The sequence below is a fragment of the Lepisma saccharinum genome, chromosome 14 (genome assembly GCF_977018435.1).
Source record: "Lepisma saccharinum chromosome 14, izLepSacc3.1, whole genome shotgun sequence".
In the NCBI taxonomy this organism is placed as follows: domain Eukaryota; kingdom Metazoa; phylum Arthropoda; class Insecta; order Zygentoma; family Lepismatidae; genus Lepisma; species Lepisma saccharinum.
The window spans coordinates 75031053-75045616 of NC_139242.1; the positions used below are offsets into that span (position 1 = coordinate 75031053).

The following is a 14564-nucleotide window of genomic DNA, read 5'->3' on the forward strand; positions in this document are numbered from 1 at the left end:
TGTATTTGGAACAAAAGGAATCTTATGCAGCATTTACAAACTACATGCACCAGCAACATTTCCTTTTACAAGGTGATGATCAAGTTCCTGTAATACGCTTCAAAGTAGGATGAAAGCTGTAAAAGCATTTGCATTAAATGAGGAAGTACATGTTGCAAATGCAAATCAGTAACAGGCCAACTACTACAAACTGGTCACATGCGTATTTAAATGTATGTCTTATTTTATCACTGAAGAATTCATATTGCACAGATACAAAACATTGAGCGGGTAATAATTGTACAGAAACTTTGCACAATTTAACTACCTTCTTGTTCAATATATACAAAGAAAGATTTTACTCTTAATTCTCTTCACTTCTGGATCAATTTTACCATCTTAATAATTGCAATGGGAAGTCAACTAAGCAGGCTAAAGCTCTTGAAAATCACCAATTGATATTAGTTTTTACAGAGAACAAATTACTGCCGAAAAGACAAATAAATCAATACCTCTTTATTTGAATGAATGAATACTGTGAAGGCAACTAGTGTTCTGGATCCATGACCATAAAAATCCAGAGTTGCTTTCTACATTTTATTTGCTGAAGTAATTCTTGCTCTCTTTAGGATTAGGTTTCATAGTTCTATCTCCAGGTTTCCATCCAACAGGACAAACTTCTCCGTATTCATCTGTATACTTAAAAGCCTGGACAAGTCTTAATGCTTCATCAACTGATCGACCCACAGGAAGATCATTTACAGTGATTTGTCTCAGATTTTGTTTACCATCTATTATGAACAAACCACGGAATGCAATTCCTTCATCTTCCTTGTATATGCCATAGTGTTTTGCAATTCTGCCATTCTTATCAGCAAGCAAAGGAATGTTCATTGGACCTAGCCCACCTTCCTTTCGTGGAGTATTGATCCAAGCTAAGTGGCAGAAGTGACTATCACATGATGCACCAACAACCTCACAGTCAATCTTCCGGAATTCTTCAACTCTGTCTGAAAACGCTATAATCTCAGTTGGGCAAACAAAGGTGAAATCTAGTGGGTAGAAAAATAGGACAAGATACTTTCCCTTGTATTGGAGAAGAGAGATCTCTTTGAACTCTCCATTAATCACAGCTGTGCCCTTGAAACTTGGGGCTGGTTTGGTAAGCTCAGGCAAAGGCATGTTCTTTTTATAGTCGGTGATGTTCCTTCTCAAGAAAAAAGGAGAAAATGAAGTATTTAACAGGCGGTTTCCTTAATCATGTCATAATACTGTTTAAACACTCTCCTTTGTGAGTAGCTGAGCTGTATTAAACTCCAAGTTCTTATCCTCCGGGGTGCAATGTCTGCTTCGAAATCAGTATGCATAACAATGTCCATCACGAATAAAATAATCTGTCTGCTTGGAAATCAGTAAGTTAACAATGTTCATTACGAATAAAAGAATCCGCACTCCCGTTGCACGTGTTTAACGTTGCAAGTACTTTCTCCTGACTGATGCCTGCATCTGCGGGTATGAATGACGAAGAGCAAGTATGCCAAATTAACTGTAAAGAATGAAGGAATAATACGATCGACAGTGTCACGCGTGAGATTCAGGCCTGTGTAAGTAAATACAAACCATTTCTAGGTCTATAGCAAGGTGATATTATTTGAAAAACAAATTACAATCTAATTCTAATGCCCAACAGAATGGAATAGAAACTTGGGGAACATCAAATTATCCGGTCCTGAAGGTACTTTAAAAGTGTATATAGTAATAATTGTGTGATTATGTATTTTTGCTTTGTAAAAAAAATACGTTATAATTAACACACTTGACTTAGACATTTCCTTAAATTTAATGAAACCATTAAAAAAATAATTACTTCAGTAATGGATATTTTGTAATGCGGTGGAAGATTTTATAGTAGCTGTCCTTCTAATTGACCCGTACCGTACGTCAAATTTGTTGATGATGATGAAATAACATAAATATATTTTTAGCAGGCAGCGTCGTACGTAACATAAGCAATTACATGTAATGAAAATTACGAGGATAATGCCGTCATTAGGTTGCAGTTTGTTGTGCGATGTGGACAAATGTTTACATTCGTGAAAAACATGAGGCCGTTGTCCTCCATTTTGTATCTGTACCTGGGAGTTGTAAGTATTTCACTATTATTTTTAATAAGTACACATGTGATGCATAAAAATTGAGAAATTTCAGTTATTAGAACCTGCAGCGTCGCCAGGATTGATCTTCTAGGAGTGCGGAGTGAAATTTAGCGGGACAATATTGAAAATAAGGAAAACGTGAAACATGCTTAGTCACCATATCAAAAACTACTCGTGACTTGTTTAATTTTTTCGGACTTTAACCACAACAAGCACATGTACAGATAAATTAATGCAGATATTCTTTCAGATTGGTGCCACTGGCTTTCCTATGAAGCGAATTTACAATATAGAGAATGTCTCCAATTTCGTTTATATTTGGTATAGTAACTAAATTTGGCCTTCTAATCACGAATCTGTTGTTAAAATGCGGGGGTCACGTGTTGAAATCGGGAAAAAAGCCGATATAACTTGATTTGGTAGTGTATCGCATTGTTTTATGAACAAAATTTTAAGTAAGCTTGCGTCACCTAACCTTACCAGAAATTGTTCATGGGGCTACCCGTGCATAATGTACAATTTGCACACGTGACCCCTGCATTTTAACAACAGATTCGTGATTAGAAGGCCAAAATTAGTTAGTATACCAAATATTAACGAAATTGGAGACATTCCCTATACTATTGTAAATTCTTACCAAATAAGATATAACATAAGAAAATACTGGAAGGAATGCAGAAGAAAGTGAAGTAACGATTGATTCAAAGGTTGATTTTACTTAAACGTTTGTGCCACTCTTGGCTAATTGCAAATATGTGGATGGGTGATGTGATGAAATTGATGAAGGGACACTCACAATGAACTTGAACACCCATGCTCAGGCTCAGATTTGAACCGGAGATCCTTGCTGTCGTAGCCCATTTTCCTAACCACTGACTAATTTATCCTAAATCATTTGTCAAAAAATCTTGTAATCCATATTTCTGTATTTTCATCTGTGAAGTTAGTGGTAAGAGTGACTTTTTATTTTTACAGGTGTATCCTTATACATGAGACGTTTGAGACATTATCACAGGATAATGAAGAAGAGTTCAACACAATGGCTGTGATTGTTCTGGCTTATTCAAGTTTGAACACTGTAACAAAAAGGAGCATGTAATCTATATGGAGGAAAATTGAAATTGCTGTTGTGATTGTACTGGTTTCTAAACTGGATAGTTTTGGAAAAAAATAGAATGGCAAGTTTCACAGTTTTTATCAATAAGCAACTATGTAAAGCTTGATTGGTTTATTTTACTTAGATTTTCTGTCACTTTTGGCTAATTGCGAAAATGAGGATGAGTGATTGAAGGGACACTCACAAAGAACACCTATGCCCAGGCTGGGTTTGAATGCAGGATATGCTTTGCTAACCACTCCACTACAGAGATCGCCAACAGTGATATAAAGACTATAAATTGTCAGAAAGTAAAGAATTACCACAGATTGAATCATTGATGATTATAATCGCCAAAGTTCCACTTGTTGAATTAAGATTTCATCGTTGTACACACTCATTTTGGTAACAGTTTCGAATGTTTAATGTTTATGAGAGTTGTCTCAGACACACAGTTCCAGCAGATTTTCATGTGAAGCTTGAACGGGGTTTTGTGTTTTAGACCAGATATTAACAGTTGGGCTGAAAAGTTCGTAGGCTGACTCATAGATGGCGTTACTAGAATTAAATCCATGTGATTTTTACTTAGTACTAACCTTCAAAAGATACGTGTATAAATTTCACAGCTGCCGGATAATTAGTTCGTGAGATATAGCATTGTGAGTGAAGCAGCTTTTGTTATTGTGAAAAAATGGATAAAAAAGAATTTTGTGTGTTAATAAATCATTGCTTTTTGGCGAAAAAAAATACTGTTGAAGCCAAGGCTTGGCTTGATAAACATTATTCGGACTCTGCACCAGGAAAATCAACCGTTGAGAAGTGGTTTGGTAAATTTAAACGAGGCGAAATGAGCATCGAAGACGATGCACGCAGTGGACGCCCCAAAGAGGCTGTTACCGACGAAAACATCAAAAAAGTCCACAAAATAATTTTAAATGATCGTAAAGTGAAGTTGATCGAGATAGCTGAGACTTTAAAAATATCAAAGGAACGTGTTGGACATATTGTGCATGAATATTTGAACATGCGAAAGCTGTGTGCAAAATGGGTGCCGCGCGTGCTCACAATCGATCAAAAGCAACAAGGTTTTGATGATTCGGAGCAATGTTTAGCGATATTCAACCGTAATAAACACAAATTTTTCCGTCGATATATTACAATGGATGAAACATGGCTCCATAACTACACTCCAGAGTTCAATCGACAGTCAGCCAAGTGGACTGCACGTGATGAACCGAATCCAAAGCGTGGAAAGACGTAACAGTCGGCTGGCAAGGTTATTTCATCAGTATTCTGGGATGCGCATGGTATTATATTCATCGATTACCTCAAAAAGGTCCAGACCATCAACAGCGATTATTACATAGCGTTGTTGGAACATTTAAAGGATGAAATCACAAAAAACGGCCCCATTTGATGAAGGAAAAAGTGCTGTTTCATCAAGACAATGCACCGTGTCACAAATCAATGAAAACGATGGCAAAATTATATGAATTAGACTACGAATTGTTTCCCCATCCACCATATTCTCCAGATCTGGCCCCCAGTGACTTTTTCCTGTTTGCAGACCTCAAAAGAATGCTCGCTGGAAAGAAATTTAGCACTGATGAAGAGGTAATCGCCGAAACTGAGGCCTATTTTGAGGCTAAAGAGAAATCGTACTATAAAAATGGCATCAAAAAATTGTATGACCGCTATAATCGTTGTATCGCCCTCGAAGGCAACTATATTGAATAATAAAATCAAATTTTGTCAAAAAAATATATTTTACTATGTTAGCCTACGAACTTTTCAGCCCAACTGTTATGTAATCAGATGTTGGAAACACCTACTGATGTTCTCGTTATTTTAAATGCTAAGAACCTGAAACGTGGCCCACCTAACCTAACAATAAAACTATTTACGGATGCAATACCCCTTCACACCCGCAAATGTGAAGTAGATGGCAGCAGCAGTAAATGAATGGCTGCTTGTAAACAATGAATCGTATAGGAATATACAGAAAAAAAAATATAATTCTCCAGAAAACGTGCAGTAAAGAATCACTAAGACACTGAAGGAGGATTGTTTTATCATTATTTTATAATCCCATTTTTTGATTGTCATGATTTTTTTACTTATTTGATTTTTACCAAAACTACTTTTTTCATAATATTTATCACATTTTCAATATACATGTTTATTTCCAGCAATTTGACACTGTAAAATAAACAGGGGATAGCTGTACCTTTTTATTAAATTGGATTTGGATTGGTGCAAACATAATTTAAAATTTATTCAATCTTCTCATTCTTTGGAGCTACAATTTTAAAAAAAAATACCATAGTCCTTAGTTACAACATTGAAAGTAAATAAATGTATTTTGCAAATCTCAAAGACCCAATATCCGTGTTGTAAAACCTACTTTTGTAAACAATAATTTGGAATGGTGCTAATGTAATATAATCCAATAAGTTTTACCACTTTTATGTTAATATAGTTACATAAATGTTACAGACTCTCCACATTTCAACAAAATAATGAAACTTAGACTACTTGCTGTATTGTATATTTTTTTTACATGTAACATGTTGCATGATGTGCTCTAATAACATTAAAAGTTCAATATTTTCACAAAAAGGTATAAAAAAAAGATTATGATTTAATCAATCATTAAATTATTTTCAACCCTGCTCTGAAGGCCTGTGTTAACATACATAAATTGATATTGGACCACATGAAAAATTCATACATAACATGATTAGTTTGGAATTTTGGCCTGCATTTTTAACATGGTTCTATTTATATCTGAACACACATTCATCAGCTTAGTTATTACTTATTGCATGTGATTCAGACAACAACATTTACAAGAATGACAATTTCTGCAAACTTCTTTTTGGAATAAAATTGCTGTACTATTACTGGCTCCCTCGACTTCAAATCACTTATGCACATCTTTGAAAGATAGTCACACTGATTCAAAACTTTTATAGGGTCTTCTCTACCCTCTTGAAAGCTTGCAAGAAAACATGCAGCTTAATTGAAGAAAATTAGTTCCAATGAACAAATAGAAAAAGTACTATGGTTGTTCAATGTTGACTGAGACATTTGTAAATATAAAAGTGGTAAATAGCTGGAGAACGATAAAACTGCCAGACGATGTACCTGCATCCTTCGTGAGTATTGTGTGTTCACCATGCTCATTACTGTTAGCAAAAATGGGATCAAGTTGTGTGTGTGTAGCTGTGGAGCAGCAGTGTATGATCAAATCTCTTTTGAAGGAGAACCTGAAGCCAGCTGAAATTTTGAGAAGAAAGCAAGCACAGTATGGAGAACAAACAATGTCGCGGGCAAGAGTATGAGTTATATCAAAAGTTTGGCGAAGAACATTAGTTGCTGTCAAATGAACCACATGGACACATTTGTCTGACTGGGGCATGCAAGGTGTTTTTCATGTGAATATTTTCTTTGTGAGAAGGTCATTTTTAATGCCCAGTATTCCTGCACATGATGAATCTGCAAATGTGATTCTTCACCATGACAATGCACAGCTCTACATGGTCAATTGGACATCAACAACTCTTTGAGGGCCTCGCCGATGGTGCAGTGGTAGAATTGTCACCTTGTAATCAAAGGGTCCCAGGTTCAATACCCGGTGGAGGCACTTGGCACATTGGTTCGGATCCCACTTTAAACTGTAGGTCCAGTTCTGATTAGTGTCACTGTGCATAAAGTGGACTTAAAACACCAAATCAATAACAACTCTCCGAAAGGGTTTTGCTTCATGTTCTTACACACCGGACTTAGCCCTCAGTGACTATCAGAATTTTTTGAGCCACTTGAAGAGCATATGATAAGGGAAGAAATTGAGGACAGATGAAGCACTGATAGAATATAACAGTTGGGCTGAAAAGTTCGTAGGCTGACTCATAGATGGCGTTACTAGAATTAAATCCATGTGATTTTTACTTAGTACAAACCTTCAAAAGATACGTGTGTAAATTTCACAGCTGCCGGATAATTAGTTCGTGAGATATAGCATTGTGAGTGAAGCAGCTTTTGTTATTGTGAAAAAATGGATAAAAAAGAATTTCGTGTGTTAATAAAGCATTGCTTTTTCCGTTGAGAAGTGGTTTGGTAAATTTAAACGAGGCGAAATGAGCATCGAAGACGATGCACGCAGTGGACGCCCCAAAGAGGCTGTTACCGACGAAAACATCAAAAAAGTCCACAAAATAATTTTAAATGGTCGTAAAGTGAAGTTGATCGAGATAGCTGAGACTTTAAAAATATCAAAGGAACGTGTTGGACATATTGTGCATGAATATTTGAACATGCGAAAGCTGTGTGCAAAATTAGTGCCGCGCGTGCTCACAATCGATCAAAAGCAACAAGGTTTTGATGATTCGGAGCAATGTTTAGCAATATTCAACCGTAATAAAATTGCTTCCCCATCCACCATATTCTCCAGATCTGGCCCCCAGTGACTTTTTCCTGTTTGCAGACCTTAAAAGAATGCTCGCTGGAAATAAATTTAGCACTGATGAAGAGGTAATCACCGAAACTGAGGCCTATTTTGAGGCTAAAGAGAAATCGTACTATAAAAATGGCATCGAAAAATTGTATGACCGCTATAATCGTTGTATCGCCCTCAAAGGCAACTATATTGAATAATAAAATCGAATTTTGTCAAAAAAATATTTTTTACTATGTTAGCCTACAAACTTTTCAGCCCATCTGTTATCCTGCGGCGTCTACGACAGCAATGAACTTACTTCTACACCAAGGGATTCAGGGAACTGACACAATGGCAGCAGTGTCTGGATGCTCGGAGCGATTTCTTTGAAAAACTGCTATAGTTTGGTGTTTGTAGAACTTTCCAATTGTTTCCTAGAAATAAAAGTCTCTGTCAACATTGAATGACCCTTGTAGTTTCTTTGTCATCATGCATCCAATTATTTGTTTCTGCTATCTTCGTTTATACAGTTAAATTAAACAAGCATTATTATTATAATACGCAAGATTCAAACGTGGTAACTACCATTAAAAATATGACCATTTATTTTTATCAGTAATACTGCCTGTAGTTAGATGTTTTCTTATGTTGCAGATAAAACATGTGGGCAGATCCAGTAGAAGATCCTTTGGAAATTAAAATGGGGATTAAAGGAGAGAATGAAGTAAGTATATAATGATTTTGCAGACTCAGCTTGTTGGTAGAGCAATGTTTGCACTAGAAATCCCTAAAAATTTCATTAAAAAATATTAATATCATTTTCATAGAGTATATTACCATAAACACTGTGTTAGAAATGGAGTACGGTAGAATTCCTTTATATTCCTCAACTCCTTACTACCAACTTTAGAAAAATGTAGTTTGTTTTGCAATGCGAAGTTTCAGTATGCTGTTTTAAAGTACCACATGATCTTAGTGTCACTTTACATTTTGATATTTCTCCAGTGTTCATGTTAATGTAGCTGGAAGAGCATTTCTAACTTTAATGTTCGCTGAGCGAGCCATGATGGTCCAGTCCGTAAGGCAGCTGATTGCCATGTTGGTGACCTGGTTTCAGTTATCTCAGGTTGGAATTTTCTGACAATGTCCTCTCAAACTAGCTATAATCTGGTAGTTGTGTTGTTATGTTACTCAATTTGGATAAATGATTCAATGAAAGTGCAACTTCCAACAAGAAGTATCTTCAATCGGCACACATGCAGAACTAATCAAAAGGATTACATACAACGCTTATCACCTGCATATGCTGTATAGGAAGAGACGACATAGACTATTGATAGACACAAAAACTGTCTGGCCACAGACTACTTACAAACATTATGCATGTAATGCTTCATCTCTTGACAATCTAACTTTGTGTTGTTGCTCTATACCAACAAGTACATGGTGCTTATGTGGCTGGCGCATGGTGCTGATCACAACACCAAGGTTGTGAATGTGTAAGGTCTTACCTTCATGACACAGAGTGACATTAACCTCATGACTAGAATTCAGGTTTTGTCTTACATGTGTGCTAATTTTCATGTAATATTTCATGTAAAGGAAGGATATTAGTGGTGGTGTTTAGGTTCTGAATCAGAAGTTGTAGAACAACTTATCCTAATAAATATCGTATTTATTTGAGAACTCCACACACTTTTTTTTACTAAAAAGTAAGGTAGAAAATAATGGTGTGCAGCTTGCATGAGTATAGAACCAATAGAATATACTGGGTGAAATTTGTTTGTATTTTGAAGAGTTGTTAATAAAAAGAATGAAAGAATGTTATTGTACAATTGTTAATGTGTAAATGGTATTTGTAAAAACAGGGTTCCCACACACCTGGAAATTCTGAAGAACCTTGAAAATCTGAAGGAATTTGAAAAAATTAAAACTCAACATTTTCCACATAAAGCACATCTGATAACCAATACTGTTCTCTTAACAGTTCTTGTTTTGTCCTTTTTTGCACCTGGATACCCCAAATATAATTGCCTCGTCTTGTAAATTCACTCGAATTTAACAATTTGGTTCCAGTTGAGGGAGATTCCAGCCTGTTAGCAGTTGGAGGCTGTGACCTTCATGTTATATTGAAACATCCCATAAATAATGTTGTTTTCTGCAAGGACACGGTGTGATGGGTGAATTACGAACTACTCAAAGGCCATGATACTATCAATGGATAGGACGGTGTATCCATGCACAAAATGAGATCAGTCTACAGCAAGTTGTGTGGCAGTTACACATGTTTGAAGATGTCACTGTCTGAAGAACATATACAGCAGTTTATGCTTTGAGTTCCATCCGGGACATTCAGCAACTGTAGAAGCACAAAACATCAATGTCGTGTATGTTCACGAGACCCTTGAGGTCCGCAAATGTCAAAGATGGTTCTCAAAATTCCTGTCGGGAAACAAAAGCCAGACTGATATGCAAAGACAAGAAATACCCATCGAGTTGAACAACACTGTTCTGAGAACAACTGTTGAGGAGAATCCACATCAGATGGTTGATGAATTGGGAACAGTACTCCAATCGACACATTCAACCATTCACCATCATTTGCAGGATCTTTGTTGTGTGTCCAAACTGTGAAAATAGTACCTCATGAATGGGGACAACTGCAGAGGCATCATCCTTTACAGAAGGAGACCATTTTTTTTCAGAACGGTGATGGAAGACGAAAAGTGGATCCTTTACCATAACATTAAGCACAAACATCAGTGTGTTCCTACAGGATGTGGTTGGAACAGTGGCAAAACAAGAGCACCAGCACAAAGTGATGTAGTGTGTTTGGTGGGATATGGTTCATTATTGATATCAGATAATAATAATAAATAAGGTGGGACTGAATGGAAATGGAAGAGTGTAAAATAAATCTCAAGTGGCAATGTACTGTGTATCTGTACTCTGGAAAAAAATGAGCATTTTGGAATACCTAGAGTTTGTGGGAACTCTGGCAATGCAGCAATAAAACTTTCACAACTAAAATGTAATAGTGGTAGTAGCGTATAAATTAGGGAATACCTACTTTTTCTTTCAGAATCCATGCGTGAAGCTTATTCTTAGGTGCTTCATTAAATACAATATTTGTAAAATTTGGTGTGGGTAGCTTATGACTAATTTTGCTATCATTTTTTCTAGTTTTCAATGCCAGGTGGTGTAAACTTGTATGAACAAGATTTGGTTCATGACAAAGCAGTGCCTGAAATCTCACAAGACAACATTAAGTTGGATTTCAAAAGGAAATTTAAGCAGGACATAGTAAGAAAGGTAGAAGATGCTTCAAACGACACAGGGTACTTCACACAAATAAGTGACTCAACGGAGCATGGTGCTAAATTAGAGCAAATAATTACTGCGAATGTGATTAAGGAGCTTAAAGAACCATCTGATTTAAATGACTGTGAACAGTTAACATACTCCAAACTTCGAACTGATACTTGTGCTACACTTAAAAGTTATGCGATATGTAAGGAATCCATGTCCAATGGGGATTCTGCTGTCTCCTCTAGGTAAGCAAGAACAGAAATTAATGTTTTTGTGTACTAATGTCATTTTCATTCATTTGTTCCTACCCTGCAGGTTGACACTCCATTTACAGGAACTTTAAAGAGGGCTCCTTCATGATTACAGGAATTGGCATCGATTTTGTTGTGTACTTTCTTCAGGGTGTCTACCAGTCAAGAAAGTCGAGAAAAAGTCAAGAAATTGTACTTGTGGCCAAGAGTTTTTGCTATTTTTTTACAGTATAGTGAATTCACATTGTTATATACCTGCACTGGGACTTGATAAAATTGAAAACTTGGAAATCTAAATTTGTATTGACTTGTGGTAAACATTTGATCACCTTATTTCTTAAGAATTACATTCTTGTATGCATGAAGTTTTGAAAAATATTAATAATGTGGCCATTCCCCATCCAGGATGAAGTATCAAGCATTAATTCTTACATGCATTAAGCTTTTGGAACCCAAGGCCATTTTCACATGTAACCCCCTTGATGCCCGAGCCGATTTTGAGCAAAATGCAGAGTTTCAATTAAATGAGCGTAGATCGAAGACTAATTGCCCTAGAGAGATGAGTGATACACCGTTGTACGTGAAATGAACCAGAGATTCAGACTATATAAAATTTATGCAAATTCGGCATATATGTGGTGGGAGAGGGGGAGAACACTCAAAATTCCAAAATTTCGGAAAGAAATGGGGATTTCCCCCCCCCCTTCCCCCCAAGAAAAAAGTACATGACAGTGTCGACATGCACATGGAAATTATCGCTGACATGTAAGGAACACAAAAATATTTAAATTATTATCGTATGACCAATGTAACGTGAGTTGTACCCCCAAAAGGAATGGTCAGCGTGCCACTGATTCAAGCTTTTAAATGCTGCGGTACCTTAAAATGACTAGCTCAGAGGCTAATTGCCCTAGAGAAATGAATGATATACCGTTGTACGCGGAATGAATCACAGATTCAGACGATATAAAATTTATGCACATTCTGCATATATATGGAGGGGGGAAGGCGAATCCCCCAAAAATCATTTTGTTTTAAAGAAAAATGGGGTTCCCCCACCCCCCCTGAAAAAAAAGGACATGAAAAGGTCAACATGCACATAGAAATTATCGCTGGCATGTAAGAAACAGAAAAATATTTGCATCATTATCATATGACCAATGTAATGTGAGTTGTACCCCTGAAACGAAAGGCCTGTGCGCCACTGTCTCCAGAGGCCTGCACAAGACCTGGAGCAGACCCGTTCGCGAGACATCGCTCCTAAAATACCATGCAACCTGCGCAACACCCTCGCTTGAGCAGCTTGTATGCTCACCTGCCCAGATCGTTCCTGGCAGGCATTGTAGACCCGCCGGGTACCCGCAGTCTTACGATACCTAGTAGGTCTCAGTTCGTTCTTTCCATCAACTGCAGACCCCTCCCTCTGCATGACGTAGTTGCTTCGAGTAGAAACGGCACCGGACCCACACCGTTCTGCAGCGTTGCCAACTGCACTATATTTTCACTACATAAAAAGGGAACTCAAAGCTTCGTAAGCCACATCACCAATGAAATGAGATTTACGACTGTTGCTACCCCCCCCCCCACACACACATTGAAATAGGTTTTCCGTAGCACAGGATCCATAAGTATATGTCGTAAACAACCAATATACGTATATATAGTAATATAGGGCAGGACTGAAACCTGTCACGTTCGACGCTGAGGTCGCGAGTCGAACAACACACTGTTCTACTGCGAACACCAGGGCCGTAGCCAGCCAGGGGCATTGCCGTTACCCTCGTTTGGGGTGGGGTGGGGGGCAAGTACTTGGATAAACGTGCCAACAACAACAATCACAATAATCGTAATAAAGTAGCATGAAAGGCATTATTATCCTCATAAATAAATCATGCAAAAAGAGGGTAGAAGTCGGTTCTCACGCATTTGTGTTGAAACAGGATTGGAAATATTTTTTTTCAACACGTCAATTTCACATTAGTTAATAATGGAAAACAAGCACACAAACTGTTTTTGAAAGAAAGAAAGTGCATGATAAATGCATTCCGAATGTACATACATATGGCATGTAAAATTTCCATCTACAATATTTTCTTTTCACATGGAGCGACGTATTACATAATCAATTCATCCAACTCGTAAGAAATCAACATTAATAGCAAATAATATCACGGGCCGCCATAGCATTCTCTGTTTTAAAACTTTTCTCACTTAGATCGTTCGGCGCTCAGGACCGTCTCCCGCTACCCCTTTGCTACGACATTGAACTTGATGAGACTGTATAATATTTTATAATATATTTCTACTTTCATAAAATTTGAAATCAAGGGGTTGCAATTACCCCTCCATCCCCCCCCTTGCAGGTGCCGTTGGCCGTCTGGAAGGAAAATGCAAGAAAAATATGAAATTTAATTCCATCTTGAGTACCCTTTAGCCCTGCTACTTTTAAATTCTGCTAGCCTGTTTTTTCTTGTACTTTAATGTTTGACCCCCACCCTGATCCCTCCGCTAGACTTAATTTCCGTCCAAGGTTGTGAGCAATGCCCCCTGCCCCCCTCTGGTTGCGCCATTGCGTGCCTGGTTAAGGCACCATGCAATGAAAAACAATTAGTTTTCAGTGAGGAGATTTTTGTTTGCTCGATCATTCATTTAGATAAATGAAGCTGTAATACTGCGTGCATTTCCTGGCAATAAGATAAAAACTGCTTTCAATGAACTGAAATCACTAAGTATATACTGTAAATTCTCCTTAAAGCAGAGAGCTCCTCCTAGGACTTCGTAGGATTTAGGAGCTACGTAAGTAGGCAACACTGGCTGCAGCCGTCCACGTGGTGATGAAACACCTGGAGCGACACGCTGCCGGAGGGCTGTTTCCTTCCAGCAGGTTTTGCAGGCGCCCGGGTCTTGTTGAATGCCCAGTTACCTTGTAAGCGCAGAGCGCCTTGAAGACCAAGAACCCGGGTAAAGACGCAAGTCGACTCGTTGCCGTGGGCAGGCGAGCAGGTATACCTGTCCTCGCGAGCAAGCGGGCAGTGGGTAGGTAAAAGGCAGCATATGCAGCCGTCTAACTGTCTCAAGCTTCGGTTTTCAGCAAAATACAGGGTAACATTGAAATGACTAGAGCTCAGAGGCTAATTGCCCTAGAGAGATGAATGATATACCGTTGTACGCGGAATTAATCACAGATTCAGACGATATACAATTTATGCACAAGAATGAGTATTCTAAGTTCTTTCAGATTGATATGCTACAGTTCTAATGAAAAGCTACATATAATTTATAGCCAGGGACCCTAGGTTTAAATCCCGGCATGGGTGTTTGCGAGTATCCCTTCT

At 37.6% G+C, this 14564-nt stretch overlaps 1 protein-coding gene and 1 pseudogene across 4 annotated transcripts in view; one reads left to right on the forward strand and one right to left on the reverse strand.

Moving 5' to 3' along the window:
- Positions 1–330: 330 nt before the first annotated feature.
- LOC145999031 (peroxiredoxin 2 pseudogene) lies at positions 331–1671 on the reverse strand (annotated as a pseudogene).
- Positions 1672–1915: 244 nt separating this feature from the next.
- Positions 1916–14564, forward strand: part of LOC145999030 (uncharacterized) — a 63072-nt gene continuing 50423 nt past the window's right edge. For 2 of the 4 annotated variants that reach the window (XM_083135932.1, XM_083135935.1), the window contains exons 1-4: positions 1916–2123; positions 3111–3313; positions 8324–8393; positions 10853–11223. In XM_083135932.1, coding sequence (XP_082992058.1) covers positions 8331–8393; positions 10853–11223 — 434 coding nt within the window. In that variant the 5' untranslated portion in view covers positions 1916–2123; positions 3111–3313; positions 8324–8330. Of the gene's footprint in view, positions 2124–2184; positions 2354–3110; positions 3314–8323; positions 8394–10852; positions 11224–14564 lie in introns of those variants that run through there. The other 2 variants (XM_083135933.1, XM_083135934.1) reach the window with 2 other exon arrangements.